At 38.4% G+C, this 23,846-nt stretch overlaps 1 protein-coding gene across 7 annotated transcripts in view; it reads left to right on the top strand.

Annotated features, from left to right (window-relative positions):
* arhgap23a (Rho GTPase activating protein 23a) overlaps positions 1 to 23,846 on the top strand; it is a 69,180-nt gene that overhangs the window by 30,368 nt on the left and 14,966 nt on the right. For 2 of the 7 annotated variants that reach the window (XM_089128714.1, XM_089128713.1), the window contains exons 2-7: positions 8,683 to 8,880; positions 12,499 to 12,523; positions 14,632 to 14,724; positions 16,804 to 16,882; positions 17,374 to 17,434; positions 19,645 to 21,355. In XM_089128714.1, coding sequence (XP_088984840.1) covers positions 8,683 to 8,880; positions 12,499 to 12,523; positions 14,632 to 14,724; positions 16,804 to 16,882; positions 17,374 to 17,434; positions 19,645 to 21,355 — 2,167 coding nt within the window. Of the gene's footprint in view, positions 1 to 507; positions 1,654 to 8,682; positions 8,881 to 12,498; positions 12,524 to 14,631; positions 14,725 to 16,803; positions 16,883 to 17,373; positions 17,435 to 18,723; positions 18,824 to 19,644; positions 21,356 to 23,846 lie in introns of those variants that run through there. The other 5 variants (XM_089128711.1, XM_089128710.1, XM_039686136.2 and 2 more) reach the window with 5 other exon arrangements.

Here is a 23,846-nt window from a genome sequence, read left to right as displayed (position 1 = left end):
CTGTTTAGTTACCCATTGAAATAATTTTGTTTAACTTTTTGATTTTTTTTTTTTTTTTTCATTTTTGACTGATTTCTTCCCCCTCCTCATTCTGAGTGATTAACAATTTGGTGACTTTTTTTGAGATGGACAGTCTAATTAATCAAACTTTATTCAATGAGTCTAAGTGGGCTTTACAACTCTGACTTTTTTTTTTTTTTTAAAGCTTAGGAAGGTTAAATAGCCAATAGGCTTTAGTTACATTACAGCCAGGAAAAGGATATTATGCAAATGAGTGGCTGTAAATATTAGAGGGTGGGACATTCTCATTCTAGAGAGTATCTGATTGGACAGAACTCTGTGCAGTGCATGATGAGTCATCCAGATTTACACTTTTAAATATGCTTAAAGTTGATTTTTTATTTATTTTTATTTGTTTGTAAAGTATCTTTAATATGGCCTCAACGCTAACAGGCATGGACTAAAAGCCACCAAACTTTCATTTTGATTCTATTGGGCAGTTATAAACAGTAGAAATAAGCATATGAGTGTGCAAGTGAGAATAACTTTGTGAGCAGCAAAGAGATACAGACAGGAAGGAGTGATAAAGAGAAGGATAATTGAATGAATTAGAGAGAGAGAGAGAGAGAGAGAGAGAGAGAGAGAGAGAGAGAGAGAGAGAGAGAGAGAGAGAGGCAGCAAGCAAAAGAAAAGCAGCAGGGCCGGCCCACTCATATTGACAGAGAGCCGGAGTTTAGAGCTTGTCAGGAGATGACAGAGTGGAGAGAGAGAGAGAGAGCGAGAGAGAAGAGCTGAGTGGTTCAGAAAGTGAAGGAATAGAAGAAAAAAGACTGAAGCAGAGTAAGAGGGGGGAAACTGATGCGAAAAAAAACTTGGATTTAATTCATTTTTCCATCCCGCAGCCGGCTTCCCTGGATCTACGTCTTGCCAGCACTGCCACGTGCTTGCCACACACACACACACACACACACACACACACACACGCACACACACACACACGCACATATTTCAGGGACTGCCAGGGGTATGTGTCTGCATCCTGGTTCGCTCTCATCTCTGGATATGCCTCTGTGGTTGTAACACTCGTCTGCGTGCGTGAGCATGGGAGGTGCGGAGCTCATCGATGTGATATGGAACTATTAGTTTAACTCCAGAATCCTTTAAGAAAATTCACCAGCATGGATTAACAAAATATGAGGAGATTTGGGCATGTTCAACAGAAGCCACATCTGGAATTTCTCCTCTCTTTGGGGGAGAGGATGGACACATCTTTAACTTATCTTTAACATCTTTAACTGGCCAAATCTTTTTTCTTTTTTTTATGTAATGGTTTTTACCTTAATGGTTCTTTCGTTAATACGACTCGTCCTCTTGTGAGCCCTTGCACACTCCCGTACGTGTTTATGTGTGATGTGGTCAGCGGGTCAGGTGCCGTTGGTAATGCCCGCTGTGTGCCCTCGTGTAGAGGGTATGGAGTGGTGTTTTCGGGATGCGGTGGGGGTGGACTGCAGCTCTCCAGAACCTCGCTGTATCTGGGTGGCGGTTTTACACGGAGATACACCACAAATTAATGTTTCGAAAAATGACACTTCTGAAAGTACAAATGGTATCAGTGCCAGAAGAGCAATGCTGAGACGCTCACAGACCTGCAGGGTAAGCTGTTTTTATATATGTGTGCGTGTGTGGAGATCTGATCTTTTATCTTTCACCAAAAAAAACAAAACAAAACAAAAAAAAAAAACAACCCACAATATAAAATGGGGACAAAAATGCTATTTCATTCTTTAAATATTTGTGCTGTGTGTGTTTTTTAATAAGGTTTGGGAAAGGTAAAAAAAAAAAAAAGGTCAATTTCAGGGAACAACATTTTTTATTGACTAGAGCCAGGACATTAAGTTGTAATTTCTGACACTTTTTCTTACTTGCATTTAAATCTGAGACTTTTAACCACAGAGATAGTGTAGTGGGAGGTCAGATACTCTAATTAGAAAGTAAAGGCACCAGATAAGGGGTTATAAAGACCCTTTTGGGTGACTGTTGATTGTGTGTGTTAAACTGAGTGGCTTTGTTTCAAGCACCTAGATTATAGGATATAGTTGGGGAATGTCTAGGTCTGTTGTATGGGAGTCTATTTGTGTCTGTGATTGTTCTGTCTTGTGATCACACACTTTAAGAAGTTTGTTAGACATATTCTCTGGAATGCTGGGATTGGAATAGTGTGGAATGGGCTGGGATATTCTTCAGAATTATACATACAGACAGCTGTCGGCCAGACACACTCTCAAATGAGACAGTAACCCAAACCAAACTCAACCACTTTGAAATATGTGTGGTTGTGCTGCCCTTTCTGTTGGATTGACTATTACAAATCCTCCTAAAAAAGCAAATTGCATCACCATGTTTGAATAACCATCATAATCCATTCAGAGGTGAAGCCTTTCATTCATTCCCATTGAAAAAAAAGGGAAATGTATCTAGAACAACCTGATCTGTTAATAAAGCCGAGGTGTTTCAATTAGACCTGCCTGTATTTAAATGAAGCTGCTGGGCTTCGTTCAGATTTACTGTAGGACTTAATGCTCAAGTTTCCTTGTTCAGTGTCGTTCATCTGTGCGTTTCTTTTGGGTTATTCGGCTGAAACAGAAGGTTGCCAGGTGGTGTACTTTAGCAAGGCTGTGTTAAAATACACAAGCTCTGGAGGTGAATTGCAGGGTTACTGAATGTTTGGTCAGGATGGACTCTAGATGATACACACCATTTTGTGTGAATCAGACCAATGACCTAAGACAAAAAAAGAAAAGGAAATTTAAACATTTAAAATGGTGGACTCTGAGCGGGAAAATGTTAGAAGGTCTAAACAGAAATTTTACGTGTAAACGTACTCTTTATAGTTCTACGTGTGGCCAATTGTCATACAATTTATTACACCGTCTTGTTATAATAATCTGCATATACATGCCAAATTTCATAATGATCAACCATTTGCATTTAAAATAAATGACATTGAAAGTGTTGACTTGTTGAGTCAGAATTTGTAGCAAAGAAACTCTAAGCTAAATTTTAATTTCCTTGATCAAACAGTCGCAGAGTCATGAGTACCTTTCGTTTAGAGTGCCCCTACTGGTAGAATTTGACTATTTTTAACTAAATTGACTAGCTAATAAGAATGTTTTGTAAATACCTTTGGTGCTTGGACCCCTTATAAGTAAGTAGTCAGTTAGCAGACACGACCCCAAGTGATTTAACATAGACTTAAGGACAATCCCCCTGGATCAACCTGGGTTTGGATGACTTGCTTGAGGGCACAATGGTGAAAGCGTATCAGTTTTGAACCTGCAACCTTTCAGTCACCAGTTGGCATACCACTCCAGCAATGTAAAATTAGCTGATTAAAAGCATTGTTATGGTTAACTAAAACTGTTACCCTGCTTGATACAAGAACATTCATTCATATTCCCTGCAGTTCTGTTTATTTTTTAGTTCTGGATTCAAACATTGCTGTAAAGGTGGAAAACCCTGTTTAACGGAGTTCCAGCGGAACTGAAAGAGCTGACAGACAGGTTTAAACACACACATACACACACTTCTTCTCAGTTGTGTGTGTGTTGCAGTCATAGGGCAGGGTGTCGGGGATTAAACACTCAACATTAATTACGCTCAACTTTTCAGCAGGATCACCCACTCAGCTGTTTGGAGTGTATTGTTTCTGGCGACTGTCTGTGAGCATGTGTACGTAGTGTAGCCTGCCAATAGAGGACTCGAGACACAATAAAACACTCATCAAATGAGGTATTTGAGGACATTAAGCTATATACATTCATAAGTCAATGTCCACATTAAGTTTCCCATTCTTTCCCTGATTTATGACCAAATTACCCCGAATCAACGCTAGAAACATGCCACCACCAGAGAAAAATGTGTCGGGTGTGTGTTAACCCATCATCAGCTGGTCGTAAACTATGACCTCAGCCTAACTTCTAGCCTGAATGAATGTTGGATGTTAAGCAGAAGTCATCAGAGGACTTTCTAGTGCACAACAACACTACTATGCTTTTAAAGGGATACTCAACTTTTTTTGGAAATAGGCTCATTTTACCACTCCCCCATGAGTTAAAAAGTTGAGTTTTAAAGTTTTCAAATCCATTCCGCCGATTTTCAGATATTTAGAAGAATATCAGTAACCAAACAGTTTCTGGTCTCATTGACTTCCATAGTAGGAAAAAATATACTATGGAAGTCAATGAGACCAGAAACTGTCTGGTTACTGATATTCTTCTAAATATCAAAAAATCAGATTAATGGATTCGAAAACGGGAAAACCCAACTGTTTAACTCTGGGGGAGTGGTAAAATGAGCCTTTTTAAAAAAAAAAAGTGGAGTATCCCTTTAACAGCGTCATATAGAACGCTAAATGACAAAACTGCGCTATACTACGCACATGGCACCTGTTATCGTTAATATAACACGCGCTGTGATGATTAGGTTTAGGTGTGGGGTGGGGTAGGGTAGGGTAGTCTCATATTACGCTAAAGGATTTATGACGCCTTTGGTTTCGCGTGAATATTAACGATAAACGGTTCCATGTGCGTAGTATAGCGCCGTTTTGTCATATAGCGCTCTAAGTGACGCTAAAGGATGAGAACAGGCTGTTTTAACAGGTGAAGCAGATAGTTTGATATTTTCATATATGAAATATGTTTGTCTTTTTTCCATTTAAAAATATCTTACGATAAGATGGACATTTACTTTAGATGTAAATTTGAATAAGATATTGGTACTTGACTTTAGAGGTTATGTCCAGAATTATATGAATATTACAAAATAATAATAAAAATTCCCAATGGTCTGAAAAAAAGAAAGAAAAGATATATTCCCTAATACCAAGATATCATTTTATATGTACCTAATATCCTAAATTGTGTTGCTTCTCAAATAAATCACATCATCTTGATGATTTAAAGGGATTGTTCACCGAAAATTAGCCCATGATTTTCTCACCTTCAAGCCATCCTAGGTATAACATTCGTCTTTCAGACGAATACAAGGAGTTATATTAAATAATGTCCTGGCTCTTCCAAGCTTTATAATGCCAGTGAATGGCCGTTTATGTTTTGAAGTTCATAAAATGCATCCATCTATGATAAAAGTGCTCCACATGGCTCTGGGGGGTTAATAAAGGCGTTCATGTAAGAAAAATATCCATATTTAATTTTAAATATGGATAAAAATATCCATATTTAATATATCAAAAAAAAAATCCATATTTAATATCCATATTTTATATAAAACTTCCGGCAGACGACCTACTGTACGCATGTCGACTTACGCCAAAAGAGTAACTTGACTCGATGTAGGAGTAGCGTAAGCCTCTCGCGATTCAGACAAACAGGGCTGGGCAACACACACAAAGTCAAAGTAATAAATTGTCTTTAAAATTTGTGAATAGTATTATGTTTTGCCCTATCCTCGGCACTCCCGCGTTCGTCAATGCGTCAGGTCAAGTGTTACTCTTTCGTCGTAAATCGATACGCACGGCCATCTGCCAGGAGCTAGTTATTTTAGTCGATAAAGTTTTAGCCATGTGGATTACTTTTATCATGGATAGATGCACTTTTATCATGGATAGATGGACTTTTATGGACTTCAAAACAGAAACCGGCCATTCACTACATTATAAAGCTTGGAAGAGCCAGGACATTTTTTATGTTAATGTAACTCGTATTGTATTCGTCTGAAAGAAGAATGTCATACACCTAGGATAGATTGGGGGTGAGTAAGTCATGGGCTAATTTTCATTTTTGGGTGAACTTTCCCTTTAATAGGAATGTTCTTGTTCTTGGAGAACATTGGAGAGGTGGCGTCAAAGAGATGACGTGTTTGAGTTTAGTATTTGGTTTCCCTGGATAATCACGTTTCCAATCCATTAGAAAGTTAGTGATGAAGAAACATACATGACAAAAAACAGGATGTGGAGGAAAAGTTTAGTGCTTTAAATGGTTGGACATTACTGGACGTACATGTGTGCATGTGTTTGTGTGTACACTTGTGTGTTTTGGGGGGGTAATAACAGGGTTTGGTATTCTCAGTGCCGGGAGGAACCTTGTGGTCGAAACCTGCGTGTTGGAGCTTGTTGGAGACTCTCTTTCTCTTTCTAAGGCTAGCCTTTCCATCTCTGTCTGAACATGTCCTGGCTTAACGGTAACTGTTATGGAATTCACACATGCCCCTGTACATTCATTCTGTCACTTACACAGCCTTATTGTGTCTTTCACTTTTATTTGTCTCTCTAATCCATTGAGCAGGCCCACGCGTGCATGAACTCTGCTAAAAGCTCTGAAGAATTTAAATGGAGAAAGACAAGTCTCTTAATATATTTGTAATATATAAGCTTGTCAAGTAAATGAATCTATCTATTTAGGGCCCAAGCACTGATGGTGAGATATTTTTAAACTATTGTGTTTATCATTAAATGGTTTAGATTGGTTTCATCTGTTTAATGTGAAGTAGAGAGATCCATGATTCCACAGATATTTTCAAAAAAATGTCTTTTCACTCCTTTTTTCCTTCTCAAAATACTAGAGGGATAATTCACCCAATATAAATTGGATGGTGCCAAACCTTACAGTTATAGAAATAAGAAGTTTAGCAGAATGTTCTTGCTGCTCTTTTCCATATGTGATGCGATCTGGGAAAACCCACCACATGGTGAAATTTGACATATTACAGGTTTTGAGACCATATAAGCTGGGTTCAAGCCCTTTCCAAATCTGTTTTTATTTCTTTTATCGTTTTTCCATAACAAAAGTTGTGGTTATCTGAAGTCGGCTGATCGCTAAGATTTTCAGAAATGGAATTTTGAGAAAAAACGGTTTAATTAATGGTCACGTCCTGTTAGCGGGACGACTGGCACTCTTTATTTATTGCCTTTTTTTCATATCACATATTTTAGTAATCATCATAGATTAGGTATCATTCGAAAGCTTACAAACTCAAAATTCAACCTGCTCCGCATCACACCACGCGATAACGCTGGATATAAATAATATAAATAAAAACTTTCCTGCCGTTGTAGTTCACCCAGCCAGGACTGGACTTTATTCTGTTATGTGGTTTAGTTTGATAGGTAAACTGTCTTTGTAGTGTTAAGAGAAGGAGAGCTAAACGGGAGATATTGTCTTTTGCCCCTCCGCTCCGCTAACCCTTTTCTGCTCTAAACTAGTGACTTTTCCTAAGATATATTCAGAGATGATAAACAAGAGTATACGTTATAGAATAATAATTCAATAAAAACCCAATTTTGGCAAAAAACTGATTTTCAATCTATATTTAGATTTTACTGAAAACGTACCAGCGCGACATCCGGCGGGTTTTCCCAGATCGCATCACATATAATGAGTTAAAAAATTGGTCATTCAATGGAATGGATTGGATTCGAGCTAAAAATGACCTGGCCATTTTCATTGAATGCAAAAGTACATTCTGCCCAATTTCTCATTTTTTGTTCCACAGAGGAAGTACATTCATTCAGCAAATTAAATAAAAACATTACATCATTCCACACAGTATGCGGGACTGTTTAAAAAGGAGCGTTACCATTTGTCTATATGTGTGTGTTCATGCGTGCAAGTTGGTAAGAATGCAAGTGAAAGAGAGAAGGTTCAGACATAAGCCCAGCCAAATGAAAACAGTGTGTGAGACAGAAATAGAGTGAGAAACAGAGAGGGGGTGAGCTTGCGGTCGGTGTCAGGACCGCTGGATTATAGGCTAGGACTTCTGCAGAGTGCAGAGAGAAGTGAGGAGTAAAGGGAGGTGAAGAGCAGAGATTTGAGAAGTACATGTCTGCTTTGTATGAAATGAGTTGGCAAGAACAACAACAAAAAATCCCCTTCTGTTTATATATACATGTATATGGCGACTGGCACCGTCCCTGGGGAACTTCCTGCCCTAACCAGATACTTCCTGTTATAGTAAAACCACAGGGCTGGTGAGGTTGTTGATTTTAGGTTGGAGAGGAAAGAGTTATTTTCTTGCAAAATAAGGGGAATGATGATGTCACCTTTTAAATAAAACTCCAGCAAATACCTATTTCGTCCCAGCAATCAAGGGATTATTTGATTTGGTTTCTGTACAGATCCTTGGCCAGTATCCCTACTATCTAATGTTAGTGGCCTCTAAGAATTCCCTTTAGAGAATGGTGGCATCACAAAAATGACATCATGGTTCCCACATGTGAAATGTTTCCCTTGCCCCTCCCCCTTTTAGTTACTTTTCCTCACATACCCACGTCTTGTTTGTACAGGTGGCGCAAGTAGACAGACAGTTGGGATGGTCATTTGGAACAACAGGGTGTTATTTCTTGCAATTATCTGCCAAGAGCATTCTCCAATTATCACATTAAATGTGATGCGTTCATCAACACAGATTCGTTTAATTTACACTTATGCATTTGGCAGACATTTTTTATCCCACACGACTTACATTTCTCTCAAGGTATACTTTTACATTTGATCAGTTCTTGCTTTCCCTGGGAATCAGACCCTTGCACTACTGTTTGAGCTACAGGAGAGCTTTTGCGTTAGATACAATTTTCTATGTGACGTAATCCCTGTGGAATAGTAGTTTTGGACTGCGCTTATCAATGGCGAATGTCTAATTTCAAATATCTTTCTGTGTTTCTTCCAGGCAAAGGGGTGGAGAGATGGGACCTCTTCATCCAGTGAGAACCCTCGGCCGGTGGTCAGGAGCGGGGCAGATGGGTTGGGCATGTCCTGGCAGGGTCCACGTACACTGGTGCTCCAAAAGAACTCTCAGGGCTTTGGTTTTACGCTACGTCACTTCATCGTTTACCCACCAGAGTCTGCCCTGCACACCACTTTCAAGGTGAGGAAGGATGCCTGCCAACTATCACAAAACCGAGCCCTGTGTCTCTTAAAGGGTTAGTTCACCCAAAAATGAAAATTAAGTCATTAATTACTCACCCCCATGCTGTACCAACCCCGTAAGACCTTCGTTCGTCTTCGGAACACAAATGAAGATATTTTTGATTAAATTTGAGAGCTGTATAACTACCACATTGGCTCCTAAGGGACTGCCTCTTGACGGCCCAAAAAGTCAATGAAGAAAATGTTTAAATATCCCAAGTGACTACCGTGGCTCAACTATATGTTTATCAAGCGACGCGAATACTTTTTGTGCGAAAAAACAAACAAAAATAACGAGTTTATTCGACTATTTCTTTTCTTCCTTGTAGGCCAGAACGAGACTTCCTTAGATTTCCACGATGCGATCTGAAGTAGTGTAAGCTGGTGTAAGCAGATCGCAATTCTCGCGCATGCGTCGTGGAAATCTAAGGAAGTCTCGTTCTGGCCTACAAGGAAGAAAAGAAATAGTCGAATAAACTCGTTATTTTTGTTTGTTTTTTCGCACAAAAAGTATTCGCGTCGCTTGATAAACATATAGTTGAGCCACGGTAGTCACTTGGGATATTTAAACATTTTCTTCATTGACTTTTTGGGCCGTCAAGAGGCAGTCCCTTAGGAGCCAATGTGGTAGTTATACAGCTCTCAAATTTAATCAAAAATATCTTCATTTGTGTTCCGAAGACGAACGAAGGTCTTACGGGGTTGGTACAGCATGGGGGTGAGTAATTAATGACTTAATTTTCATTTTTGGGTGAACTAACCCTTTAACTACAAACAGCTCATTCAGCCTTCAAGGCCTTCTATCTTAAAGAAAATAAAGTTCTTATAAAGAAACTTCTTATGAAGAACCATTTGCAACATTGGGGCTTAAGAAATATTCTGGTATCAAATTTTTTAAACTTTAAAAAGACATAATTTTGGCTTCAGAATCTAAAACCCCATTTGTTTTATCAGGAACTTTATTTTTAAGGGTTTAAAGGAGAACTCCAGGACTCCAAAAACGAGAAAAATTGGTGTTGCCTACACAGTGTTATCGTCTTTTTAAAATTCGCACCCTGCTGACTTCAATGGGGCATGTTCTAAACTTGCTTTTAGCCTCTTAACATCCTAGATTTGTCATTACGAGTGCACAGCCATGTGAGCGGTGTTATTAAGAGTGACTACGGTCAATCTGACTGCAGTAGATGTGAAAGATATAAATAAAAATAATGTTAATTCAGCCAGCTCGCATACCTCTATTTGCTTCCTGTTTTCGGTCGAAGCCCACAGTAGCCGATTGTCGAGTTCACGCACGCGATCATTGGTGAATATCATCTCAAACCCACCACTGTGTGATGTTCTGAGAATATGAGCTCAAATGGATAGTTCATCCGAATCAGATGTTGAACACACGGAGGAGGTTTCAGATGATATTCACTAATGATCGCGTGCGAGAGATCGACAATCGACTACTGTGGGCTTCGACCGAAAGCAGGAAGCAAATAGAGGTATGTGAGCTGGCTGAATTAACATCATTTTTATTCATATCTTTCACATCTACATGCAGTCAGATTTGACCAGATTGGTCACTCTTAATAACACGACTCACATGGCTGTGCACTCGTAATGACAAATCAAGGATGTTAAGAGGCTAAAAGCAGGTTTAGAACTTGCCCCATTGAAGTCAACAGGGTGAGGATTTTAAAAAGACTAAATAAAAAAGACATCCTTTTTTTTTCTGTACTGACAACACTCCAAATGTACAAAAAAATGAGCTCATGTTAAAATTGACCAGAGTTCTCCTTTAAGCCACGCTAGCAATAGTGGTTGGACTTGACCTCAGAGCCAGACTGGCATCATTTTTCCTTTGGTCTTTTTTCTCTTTAGAAAAAGATGCTGGAGAAACAGGGAAAGATACAGTGTAATCTACCAATGAACTTTAAAAAAGGGACAGCTTATACAAATTAAGCCATGAGACGGCTAATCATGTTTGGTCACATGACATCTGATTGTTGGAACTACTTTTTCATGCTGTAAAATGTAGATATGTGCAGTTATTAACTTTTAAATATTTATTACATGTTGTAAATGCAGTGGAGATAAAGTGTCTTTGTCTGTTTTATGTTGTAAGATTTTCTTTTTGAAAAATGAATACTTTCATTCAGCAAGCATGGATTAAATTGATCAAAAGTGACAGTAAAGGCATTTATGTTGTTACCAAAGATTACAGTTACAAATAAACGCTGTTCTTTTGAACTTCTGGAAAATAAATATATCAAGGTTTTCACAAAAATATTAAGCAACAGGATTCCGAAGCATCATGTGACAGTGAAGAATGCTGAAATTTCAGTTTTGCCGTCACAGGAATAAATTACATTTAAAAAAATATAACAATAGAAAACAGTTATTTTAAATTGAACTAATATTTCACAATATTCACAGTTTTTACTTATAAAAAAAGACCTTGAGAAATCTTACCAATCCCAAACTTTTGATCGGTAGTGCATATTATTATTGAGAGCGGGCTATAGATGTTTGAATGGTGTGTGTGTACATGATGATGGAGAAACAAAGCCCCATTATGATTGGTCTATATGGCATCTCTTCTCTGAGCAGCTGCTGTTTGCTTTTGTCAAAAGGCCTATTTTGTGTTTGACTGGTACCACACGCACTCTAAACTGGGCTGGGCCGTACCAGGGCTGCTGGGACAATGTGTTCTGGTCCATTCTGTTCTTCACTGTTCCCAGTGTCCACATGGTCACATGACTGTGTGACTCTCTCCATCTGTCACCACTTCAGCTTCTAGTTAATGCACACGTGGACTTACATTTTGATCTGTGGGTTGGATGCTGATTATAAACCTTAAAGTTGTGGTCACTGTCCGTCACTCCCTACTCATCTATTTGCCCCCCTGTCTGTCTTTCTCCCGGCAGTGCAAAGCCTCAGTATTGTGTGAGTTTGTTAGGAATGAGCGCAGTCAGCGCAGACTAAACATTGGGCTGCCCACTTTAAACTGCCTGATCAGCGTTGCACGTGTGTGTCATTTGAGCCTCTGGTTTGCAGTCTGGTTATTTTGTGAAGGTGGTGCATGTGTGTTATCTAAACTGTGTCTGTTGTAAATAAAGATTCACAGAGAATATTAGGAATGCTATGTCATTTCCAGCACAGATGGAAAGATTAATGTGTTTCCGGCTCTGCTTGAGAAGGTGTGTTTGTGTATGTTTGTGGCTAAAAGCAGCAAATTCACTGCCAGAGGAGTCCATATTCCCAGTGCTGACCTCTAGTGCCGAGACAAAGTCAGGGCTGATATCACTGTGTACTTAGACTCCATATAAATATAGATGTGCAGACTCAGTCCTCATCCTCAGTCATTGTAATTGCATGGAAATGAATCAGTAACCAGCATATTTGTTCAAAATGTCACCCTTTGCCTTCTAAGAAAGGCATATTGCTTTTTAAAATACATGTGACACAAGGATGAGTAACACTACAATTTCTATTAAGTGAGTTATTATCCTCTGTAATAAGTATTGTCTTTTGTAAATTACGTTATGTTATTTTGCAGTGATCTAACTCTCCTCTTATTGTTTCCTGTTAGGATGAAGAGAATGGGAATGGAAAGGGTGAGTCTATCTTTTATATTTCTTTGTTTTTAAAAACATCATGTGAATTGCAGTCATCTCAACAAATTTCTTATAATTTGAAGATGATTTGTCACTCACCTTCAAAATTATGAGTTGACTAAACTTGGAGTCACTTTGTTTTTCTCATTTTTTCTGTGTTTCTTCATCTTACATACTGTATATTATCATCTCTCAGTGATTGATCTGAGATTAAATTGTGGCATAAGCAATTTAGTGTCACGTGGTCAATGGTCAGGGAATTTTGTTGCATTGCACCCCCTAGAGCAAGTTTCCATTTATGCACACTAAAGTTGCCCATCTGCATTCAAATCAGTCTGGTTTAAGCAGGGTTACAGGAATGAGCACAGCTGATATGAGATATATATCATTTGCAAGTTCTGTCATATGAAAAATGTGCAATCATTTCCATATCAAACAAAACAGATATCATATCGCAATACTATATACCAATGTACTTGTACATGGAAACGGGTTTAATGGAAAAAAGAAAAATTAAATGCATGTCATTCAGTTTTTGATCATTTTCATGGCACCCAGAATATTTTGTTGTATATTATCTGATCATGCAATATATTAAAAGCAAGATCAGAACCTCTGTTTTAAAGAAAAAGTTTTATTCTAGCTTCATGCAACACTTTAATGTAGGTAAGTTTCATTTAAAAAAAAAGGCAACATTTTGAACAAAAAACTTCCCCCCCAATGACAGCAACGTGCACAAGCAATGCTTTTATTGCTTGTTTATCGCCACTCCTATTTTGCCTGTGTTTTTTGATCCGGAGATTCTCTACTCTTTCAGAAGTAATAGCGCCCACCTACTGCATAACACTGAAAATGAGGAAAGCCGGAAAATTCGAAGCATCGTCTCATAAATGATGGACATTCAGTCCATTTTAGAGAGAGAGTTCATTTATTTGAAGGAATTATTTAAATAAATAAAAAAAGGTTTGAATGAATGACTCACTCATAATACTTCACCTGTTTCATTACTGGAAAAATCAACTTCCAGAAAATTAATCTCTTGGAATAAAAAGAATTAGCTGTAATTTCTCACCCCTTTTTGGCGTTATGGTGTTTTTGATACAATCTTTATTTTATCAAGTTACTTTTACAAGGTGATTTATTCTATTTTGATCGCAACCATCATTGTTTATATCCAAACTATAAACTTATACCCCAGTTCCTCTGTGAACATTTTAATTATTGTAATAGAAATAATGATACTGTGGTTGAAAAGACTGTTTGTGAAGCCTGTATTTCATGCCTGTATGTTTCCTATTGTCATTTAGGAATAAGATTGCGGGGGTGTTTTCATTTAGATCACAAATTCAATCATTTAACGATTAATCGTGCAGCACTACACATATAGAGGTACACACACACACACATGTGCATCTACACACAGATTTGTGAAATGAAAGCTGCTTTTGACAGTTCATCTGATGAAATAAGACAGGTGTTTGTTGACTGTCTGTCCTCATCTTATCATGTCATCACGATGAGACACTGCATCAGTAAGAGCAAAACACATTCCTCATTGCCAATCTAAACATCTGTGTATGTGGGTTTGCGTCTCTGTACAGTGAAGTCTACTTGTGAAACTATTTCTTTTTTGCACCCCTAATCTTTATTTAGTTTTCAAATAAGGCAACATGTTTTATTTCTATTTTTTTAAAAAAAAAGAAAACTACAGTACTGTGAATTTAAATTACCAAAAGTATTAAAACAGTAAATTAGTGTCAAAGACAAATGTCCCTATTTGGAGGTGATCCAAAGAGCATCGAGCTTCAGTGGAAGAGCATCTAACTCTCTTTAATAAAGTGTCACGTGATCAATCTCATTAATTTACTTATTTAATTAATCAGTCAAAATCTGAAATGTGTACTCATTTTACATCTTAATGGTCATCAATATTTTAAAAATGTTCATAATCTTTGCTCATTTTCATTAGATTTATTAGTATTTCAATCCCAGATTCTTTTTGCAGAGCCACTGTAGTGTCTTCTGTTTTTGCACAAACTATGAATTTGCTATGCGGTATGTATTTGTCTATGGTTGTGAACAGGGTTGTGTTTGTGTGTTTCGTTCAGGGCTTCATCGGAGTTGTCTGGAGCCCATGGACACCATCTTCGTTAAGAATGTGAGGGAGAAAGGCCCGGCCCACCAGGCCGGCTTGTGTACAGGTAAAGGAGAGAAGAAAACTGTGTGTGTGTGTGCAGATGAAATTATATTTTCATAGAAACGACATGACATCAGACGAATGGCCTGTTCACTCCAATGTTCACACAAATGTTTGGGATGACAATTCGGTGCAGTAAACATTTTAATTTCAATGAATTGCTGTTAATGTGTCTGTTCAGACTGATACAAACGTCTGATACAATATATATATGAAGAGTTCAGATGCAAAAGCCTCTAAATGCCATTTGAAATTTTCTTCTAAAATGACCATTTTTATCAAGCTTGTGTATTTAAGTTCAGTAATTTCACTTAAATGACAATTAATAGGTAATCTTCATTGCCATTTAGGTGAAATTACTGAACTTAAATATACAAGCTTGATAAAAATGATCATTTTAGAAGAAAATTTCAAATGGCACTTAGAGGCTTTTGCATCTGAACTTTGCATCTGAACGGAATTTTCCATAATATATATATATATGTTGGAGTGAGAAGGCCTTGAGTTTATCCAAACCTCACATAACCCCGAAATTCAATGGAAAGTCTAGATAACTATGTTGTTGACGGTTTCAGTTCTGAAGAGTTTTTAATCCACAGTTTACACGTGATTGTGTTTGGTGTATGTGTGTGTGGACACGGCTTTGCGTGCATAATGATTTTAGCTTTGATCATTCCCACCCGGTGAACTCGTGTGCACACATATGTGATCTCTTGTTATGACTTGCCCATTTAACTCGATGATTATCCTGGACACCCGTCACAGATTCAAAGGAAAGTGTCTTATAATGTCACTATACTAAGACATTTTTGAAGTGCTGCTATGGCATGACACACTTGGTCATGCTGCCTTTGACTAAACATGGATGGTCCACTTTACTCTCACTGTGTTCAGACAAAACGAGAGAGTCTGACTCTGAACAGAGTAAATTTGAACATGAGAAACTGTTTTCTTTACCTGCTTTCATGCAAGACTGCAGTATGTTTACCATATTGGTATATATTCTCCTATACACACATAGCCTCACTAATTTCAGACACATTATAATGAGTTTTCCAAGGAGCCCGTGCACACATCTTCCATGTCAACACAGGCAATGAATGCAACAGATCATGCTCTACCTGTGATTATTGTGTTTTAATATGATTGGTAATGGGAGGCCGCCGCTGGTTGAGTTGATCCCATAACCTAACCCTGACATGAACCCAAAACACACCCGTCATTTAAGGAAAACCGAGTGAACACATGGAATGAGTCTACTTAATCGTTATTATACAAACAGACTGCACACTTTCTCTATGTAAAAAAATGTTGCAACGTTTGTTTTTGAAAAATAAACTGTAAAAACACTAAGCCCAATTATAAAATTATTAATAAATTATGCTTTTGTATAATTTATTAGTAAAAGTAGTAAATAAATGCTTTTGTGTTGATGACAATAATATCAACATGTACAATATTGTTCAAATTTTTCAAATATTTAAAAAAAAAGTTTTTTAAAGTAGTTTATTTTATGCTCAACTAGGCTGTATTTAATTAATTTAAAAAAAAATAAATAAAGTGAAAACTGTAATATTGTCAAATAGGAGTAAATTGAAAACAACAGATTTCGATTTTGCTAAATTTTAAAGTAGTATTTATTCCAGTGATGTCAAAGCTGAATTTTCAGCATCATTACTCCAGTTTCTTCAGAAATCGTTCTAATACGATGGTTTTCTGCTCAAGAAATATTATTATTATTGTTGTTATCAGTGTTGAAAACAATTGTGCTGCTTAATATTTTTGTAGAAACAAGCATTTGTTTGAAATACAAATCTTTTGCTAAATTATATGAATTTTTATATGAAAACTTACTGGACTTAAAACATTTGAGCAATGAGCAGTTACGTATTTGTTAATGTGAGTAGTATTGGTTGTTTTGGTATTAACTGAATTTAATAATATTATGGTTTCTGCAAAATGACATTCGGTATAATGTAACACATTTCTGGTTTGTAAGGGGTACTTGAGGGGTACTTGAAGGTTGGGAAACCCTGCTTTAAATGTTTGTCATATAAGTGTGTTTTTGTGTGTGAATTTGCAGGAGACAGGCTGGTTAAAGTAAATGGAGAGAGTGTGCTGGGTAAAACGTACTCACAGGTCATTGCACTGATTCAGAACAGGTGAGCTCCTCAAGTCGAACACCATCAAATAATCCATTCAAAGTCAAAAAAAGTTCTTTCCACTTTGTTGCATGAGCTAATGAAAATTAGGTTTTCTACAGCTGTCCAGAACTAGCTTGGGAAGTAAATGCATATGATGTCTTAATCTACAATATTGTTTAAATGGTTGAGTTTAAAGTTGAACGAACAGAACATAACTAAACACCTTGTTTAGGTGTGAATTTGTGACATACTGCTTGATTTATGTAGCAGGATGACCTCAGGCAGTGTTTGGCCGATAATCTGGACAATTATGTGCATTACGTAGAAAGGTTATTACAGATAATCGGACCGAATTGACCACAATGTAAATGGTGGCTTTGAACTCAATCCAAATCACAACCCAAAACTATTAATGGAGATGGATTAATGGAAACTATAAATGTTTTTTACTGTAAACACTACATACTGTATATATTCTTATTGAATCTCATGCTCTCTTGTCTTTTCAGTGAGAGTGTACTGGAGCTCTCCATCATGCCAAAGGACGATGATGTGCTGCAGCTGGTAAGTGTACGTTTGAGCATTTTTACCTTTTCTCACACTGTAAAACCCAACAAGTTAAGCTAACTCATTTCATTTGAGGAAACCGATTGCCTCAATTCATTTAAGTTTATAAAAAACAATAGTTATGAGTACTCCGAACTTATTTTATTCGAGTTCACTAAAACAATAATATTTCTTAAAACACAATTAAACTTTACACTGCATTTAATACTGTATATAGCTGAAACGTCACTTTATTGAGTAAAAACAGTGCATACACCCACTCACATACATGTACCTAACTATCTTAAGAGGTATATTATATTATATTATATTATATTATATTATATTATATTATATTATATTATTATACTATATTATATAACTAAATTGTATAAATCATTTTAAGTTTTTTTGTTTGTTTTAAGCATACATCATGAAATTAAACTACATTTATGCTTAATCTATTTAATATATGTCTTTTGCCACTTTGGTTAATTAAATGTATCTTGTTTTAAGCATTTTTATTGTATTTTTACTGGAAAACAGGGTAAAAATAATGATTAAGAAAATGTTTGTGATGTGAACATTTAGAATTTTTAGAGTATAGAATTTAGGTAACAACTTGGTCTAGTTTTATTTCCAATGTATACAGTAGCTAGTAAACCCACAACCTCAAAGGTGTGTTCACATTTCCGACACTTTTAAATAGATGCAAAAGCATGGGTTTAACAACTCCAATGTCTGAATATGTATGAACAAATAGAATTCAAACTACTTTTAGTAGTCATTATAGAGCAATCTGTGAGTCAGTAGGTTGCTTCAGCAGTGTCTTTGAAGCGCTCTCATGCAAGAACTCAAACATCCGTCATACGACTAACAAACACAAACATACAAATACTCACAAACATGTATTCATTCTTTCAGCGCTCAAACATTCCCACTCGCATATTTCTTCAGTTCCACAAGATTGAGCATGCAAGTCACCAAAGGCAAAGGGAAGCCTTTACACAAGTGTGTGACATACAGACACATGCTTTATACACACTTCAATAAATATCCATACGAGGGCACTCATGCTAGGCGAATTACCCATATAGCCTCCCAAGAGACCCCACTCCTCCTTACTCCACTATTCTTTCCTCCATGTCTTTCTCTCCTTCTCTCTGTCCTTCTACACACCCCTCCTTACACCCGCATCATCTACATTCCAGAGATGACATCATCAGATAGGTGGCCCCTCCCACACTCCCACAGGGCGGAGAGACGATGAGAGAGGGAGAGAGAAAGGAGGGAGTTCAAGAGCGTTGGGTTGGGTAGGGCTCATAGACAGAAAGAAAAAAGAGATACCGAGAATAACAGAGAGACGTGACAACGAGACATGAATTTGAGAAAGCACAAATCTGGACATATGAGGTAAATTCAAGCTGTTAAGAAAACAATATAAAGAAAAAGGGAGCCGTTCGACACATTTGAGCTTTAAGGAATGTTTCACTCGAATAGTGAGTTTCAATTCTCTCCGCGTTGGTTGTATTTGCATGTATTAGCAGACTGCATGTACTATGCTGTGTTAGACGATTTGCTTGTCTGCAGTCAAGACAGCTTTTCGTCAGTGAGCCATGTCTCTGATTTGTTAATAAATTCTTAATGTCACATATGTTGAGTTTGTGTCAGTGTGTTTTGAGGTTAGTGTTGATGGAAGGCTGGTCAGCTTCTGGTTAGCTTGACATCCTCTCTACAGTCACACAGTAGTCACAAAAATCTATATACATATTGTGCATAATTTCATTTAACTAACATTTGATGTAAAATTATATTTTTTAACTGGAAAAACAAGAAAAAAAAAACATTTTTTGCAGTGTGGTGAATCTCACATGAATCTCAGATTTTTCAGATCATTGAAGTTACAGTTCCCAAAGCTGTTTATTAAAATCATTATATTATATTAGCAGTCATCCCTGTCACCTAAATGTTTTTAGATTAGTCCGGTTTGTTTTTTAAGGTGTGTTTGTGTTGGTGTTTGATAAGCTAGTATTACACTGAAACTCTATTATGACACAAACGCATGATCAGTATATCGTAATGGTGTCTCATTGTCATAGAAATGTAATCTCTATAACCCCTTTTTTTCTTCAAATTTTTCACCTATACCCCTTGAGGACTTTCTCACTCTCATTAACTTCAGCCACCCCTTTATGTTCTTCTAGAATTAAATAAATTGCATTTCTCTCTTTCAGGCATATTCCCATGATGCCTACCTAAGAGGGAACAATCCATATACAGGAAAGGCCCAAAATCTTCCTCCTCCACCCCCTGTTCTCTACCCTCCACGTACAATATCCCAGCCTCCTGCGGGGTACTCCCCCTCCCCTGCCCCAGCTTCCTCATATATGGGGCAAAACCAGCTGGACAACTGGAGCCGCTGGCCCGGCTCTTCCTCTGGTCCTTCTCCGCCCCTTGACAACCGGACAGTCACTTCCAGCAACGCTGTCTGGGCAGCTGAGGGCAGGAACTGTGAGCCAGGAGGTGTTAGTCACAGTAGCCCTGCACACCGAACTGAGGAGATCCAGTATGGAATGACTGACAGGGGACAACAAGCAATTGGACAAATGAGAGGACGTTCACACTCATCTTCTTCCTCTTCAGGAGGAATTATGAGCCCATTGCATCACGCTCATTTTGCCAACCACAATGTGGGTACTGCCATGGGGCACACTGGAGGCCGCAAGGGAAGCCCTTCTCAGCCAACATCAACACCCCCATCCAGCCGTAACGAACACACCCAACAAGCCCTTTCCAACTGGTACTACAGCCAGGTACCAGGCCGCGAGCGAGAGCGGGAGCGGGAGCGATCTAGTTCTCGCTCCATGCTCCCACGCCATAGGAGTTTCTCACAGGACCGCCTGGGTGAGCTTGGTAGGGCCAGACGGTCGCAGCAAGCAGGCTTTCCCCACAGTGCATCACAAGACACATTGCTACTGCTTCAGCAGAGCTCTGCAGCGTACCCTGATCCCTACTGGAACCAAGGAGACTGGCGTGGCGAGCATGCATATGGACAGCACCCATCTGCGGTGGGCTATGGGCGCAATTCCTCCGAAAACCTTCTAGCAATCCGGTACGGACACTCGGGACGTTCACTGGAAACTCTCGACAGAGCTGTGGGGATTCTCTCACCACGAGTTGAAAGATCCACTTGGGTCCAGCAGCCCCCACACAGACCTGAAGGATATCCGAGACGTGGTGGACATTGTGGGCAACACGCAGAGTCCCACCAACAAAAACAGTCCCACCAAACACAACACCATCAACACACACCTCAGCATCAAAACCTCACACATACAGCACACCAATACCCCTCTCAGACTCCACAACCTCAGCAGGCAGCTCCACAGGCAAGACGCTTGCCTTCTTGCCAGAGTCTAGACGAGGAGCCGATTGGCTACCGCAGCTACAGCCCCTCTTTCAACCGCAAGACTGGACGTATCCTGCAGCAGGCCCAGTCATTTAGAGACCCCTCTTATACAGGTCCACGCCTCTGGACTCCTACACCCAAAACCAGTCCCCCAGAGGGGCTTCCACCCTCGGCCGCTTCTTCCCCAGCCCCACCAACCACCTCCTCTACAACTGCTATTCCCACACCCCCTGAAGGACAAGACAGAACTTACCGACCCACTAATCATGACAGAGGGGCAGGGGAACCAACAGGTGAAGCCCAGACACAGGAAGTAGTTCTGAGGCAGAAACCACCCACTGGCCGCAGGGGTCCAAACACCCATCGACATCCACATTACGCCATAGCACTTGACTCCAGTGACCCTCTACTCTTTACCTCTGACCCTACGGAGGCCCCTGCCAAAGCAGAAAGTGCTATTTCTCATCGCCGCACGAATGGAAATCTGCCACCACTATCCATAGAGGATGACTCCCTCGCTTCGATTCCTTTTATAGGTAAGTCCCTACTGCCATGTCATGATCTCCATTTCATCTCGTCCCATCATTTGCTCACTCTATCCTGCACATTGTTATCGGTTGTTAAAAGGAAACTGATTAACTCTTCAGACACCGTTAAAATAGACTGATGGGAATGTTAGAGAATGACTATACTTGTTTTAATAACTCACAACCCCACTGGTCTTACCCTTCATTTCCTATGTCTGGTGAATCAATGTGCATGTCTATGCATTAGGTAAGGCTGGAATCTCCCATGGTCAGCCCGACAATATTAGTTGTCTGTGGCTGAATCAGACTTACTGGATTTAAATCAGTCCTGTTTTTCTCTCTTCCTCTTCTTCTATTTCCACTTTTCCAGTGCCTCACCCAATTCCATCCCGTTTCTACAGTTCTATGCATTTGGTAGACGCTTCTATCCAAATTGGGAAATTAACCCATAACCTTGGTGGGAACACGGATTTGATAACCCCAGATGTTAGCTAAATCCTACAAAGCCAAATTAAAAAGACACCCTCAATTAGGGAAAAGGCTCATAAAGTAACTAATCTCTCGAGTTTTCTTTTAAAGGTGAGGTAAGTGTTAAGTTAGGGTTCATTTTATAGTAATTATGATTAGTTTTAATTGAAAACAGCAGATTTCTGTGTCTGTAGTTTGTATGTTCGACCTTGCCTGTTGCTCAAAGTGATCTTGTCTCTGCTTGCCTTGATTACCAAACCATAGTGCAAGAGGAAATCTGAAACAAAATGGATGGTTGAATGCAAAATATTCAAAACAAACTGTGATAGACATGTAGACACCAAAACTCTTACTGTTAGATGTGCAACACAGTTATATATGGTTGCCTGTGTTTCCTCTAATTATATGTTTATAGCACAGCTGGATTCAAGTGGAGTGCTATTGATTTAGCAGTTTCCTTAAAAGCTTTCAGTTGGTCATTTGCTTTCCTTTAACATTGCATTAGAAGTAGTAATGGCAGCATTAGAACAAAACCAATTCATTTTAGGGCTATTTCTTAGTGATTTTTTTTAATTGTTCTGTCATTTCACTGCTGGACATCTTTTATGATCTGTTGATTGCATAAGCTGTTGTTAGTGCGGTGCTTTCATTCCTGAGAGAGGTTAAGCCTGTAACCACTGTGCTTTGCATAAAAGTGCCCCACCTTTAGCATTTGGCACAGAAAAGAAGCACGTTCCTGCTAATGCACACCTGTACAGCTACAGCACAACATGCCCCTCGCCCAGAGTTAGAGCCTTCAGTTTGATTACATTTGTTTTTATGATCTTCCTTGCACTGTGTCTGTGTATGTTTAGGATTATTGCAAGAATGTAACTACATATTTATGATGGGAGCAAGGGGTTGTGTCCCAGGTCCTGTTTTAGAGATTGATGAATGTGGAGAGGCATAACAAACTGAAACTAACAGAAATGCCCACAAGCTGGGACATGTTACAGCATAGTGATAAAAACACAACAGACAGTCTGTCTTGCTCTACCTGCTATGTCAGTGGAGTTGTTTGTACTAGACCTTCTCTTTATTGATTTGGGTGAATAGTTCTGAAACTACATTATTGTTTTGGTGTAATTGGATGTTCGGAGTCAAATGGTATTCATTGCTTATGGTCATATAATAATGAATCTACAGCACATGCAACAAACTAAAAGCCTATTTACCCCATGTCTGCATTTTCAGTGCCTATTAAAATTCAGAATATTTTTGTCATTTTTATTAATCTTTTGATTAATTTTGAATTCATTGGTTTATATTTTCAGTTTTAAAGTTTTAGTAAAATGTCAGTCAGTTTTATTAGCTTTTTGTAAACATGTCTATAGATATTCATTTTCTTTTTTTTAATTTCAGTTTGAGTTAAATTAAATTAAAATTGGAAATGTACCTGGAATAAAATAAGCCTTTTTTAATTTTGACATTATTTCAGTTAACTTTTTTAAGTGTTTTTCATAATTTTTGTAAACTATAATAACCCTGCTTATTTAACATTGCATAAAAAAACATACACAGCTAAATATACTATTTTCTTCACTGTCAGAAAAAAAGGTACGAAAGCTGTCACTGGGGCGGTATACCTTTTCAAAAAGGTACACTTTTGTACCAAAAGGGTGCATATTGTACCATGAAGGTACCAATATGCACCCTTTAGGTGCAAAAGTGTACCATGAAGGTACCAATATGCACCCTTTAGGTACAAAAGTGTACCTTTTTGAAAAGGTATACCGCCCCAGTGACAGCTTTCGTACCTTTTTTTCTGACAGTGTTTAAAGAAAAAAACATTGGCTTTGTAATATCATTATTCATTCCAGCCCACATAAGAATAATACTCCAACAATTTGTATCACTTCATGAACACATTTTACTAAAACTTTTACTGTTCATGGAAATCTCCAGTTCATTCCCATTGGAGGTTCTGTAACGCTGGTCTCTGTTACCAACAGTAACCAAGGCAGGCAAAGCTTAGTGAAGGGTCAGTTCATTC

This window comes from Pimephales promelas, chromosome 3 (assembly GCF_988280905.1).
Source record: "Pimephales promelas chromosome 3, fPimPro1.hap1.1, whole genome shotgun sequence".
NCBI lineage: Eukaryota > Metazoa > Chordata > Actinopteri > Cypriniformes > Leuciscidae > Pimephales > Pimephales promelas.
The sequence above is the reverse complement of the archived record's forward strand: the minus strand, read 5'-3'. Positions and strand labels throughout refer to the sequence as shown.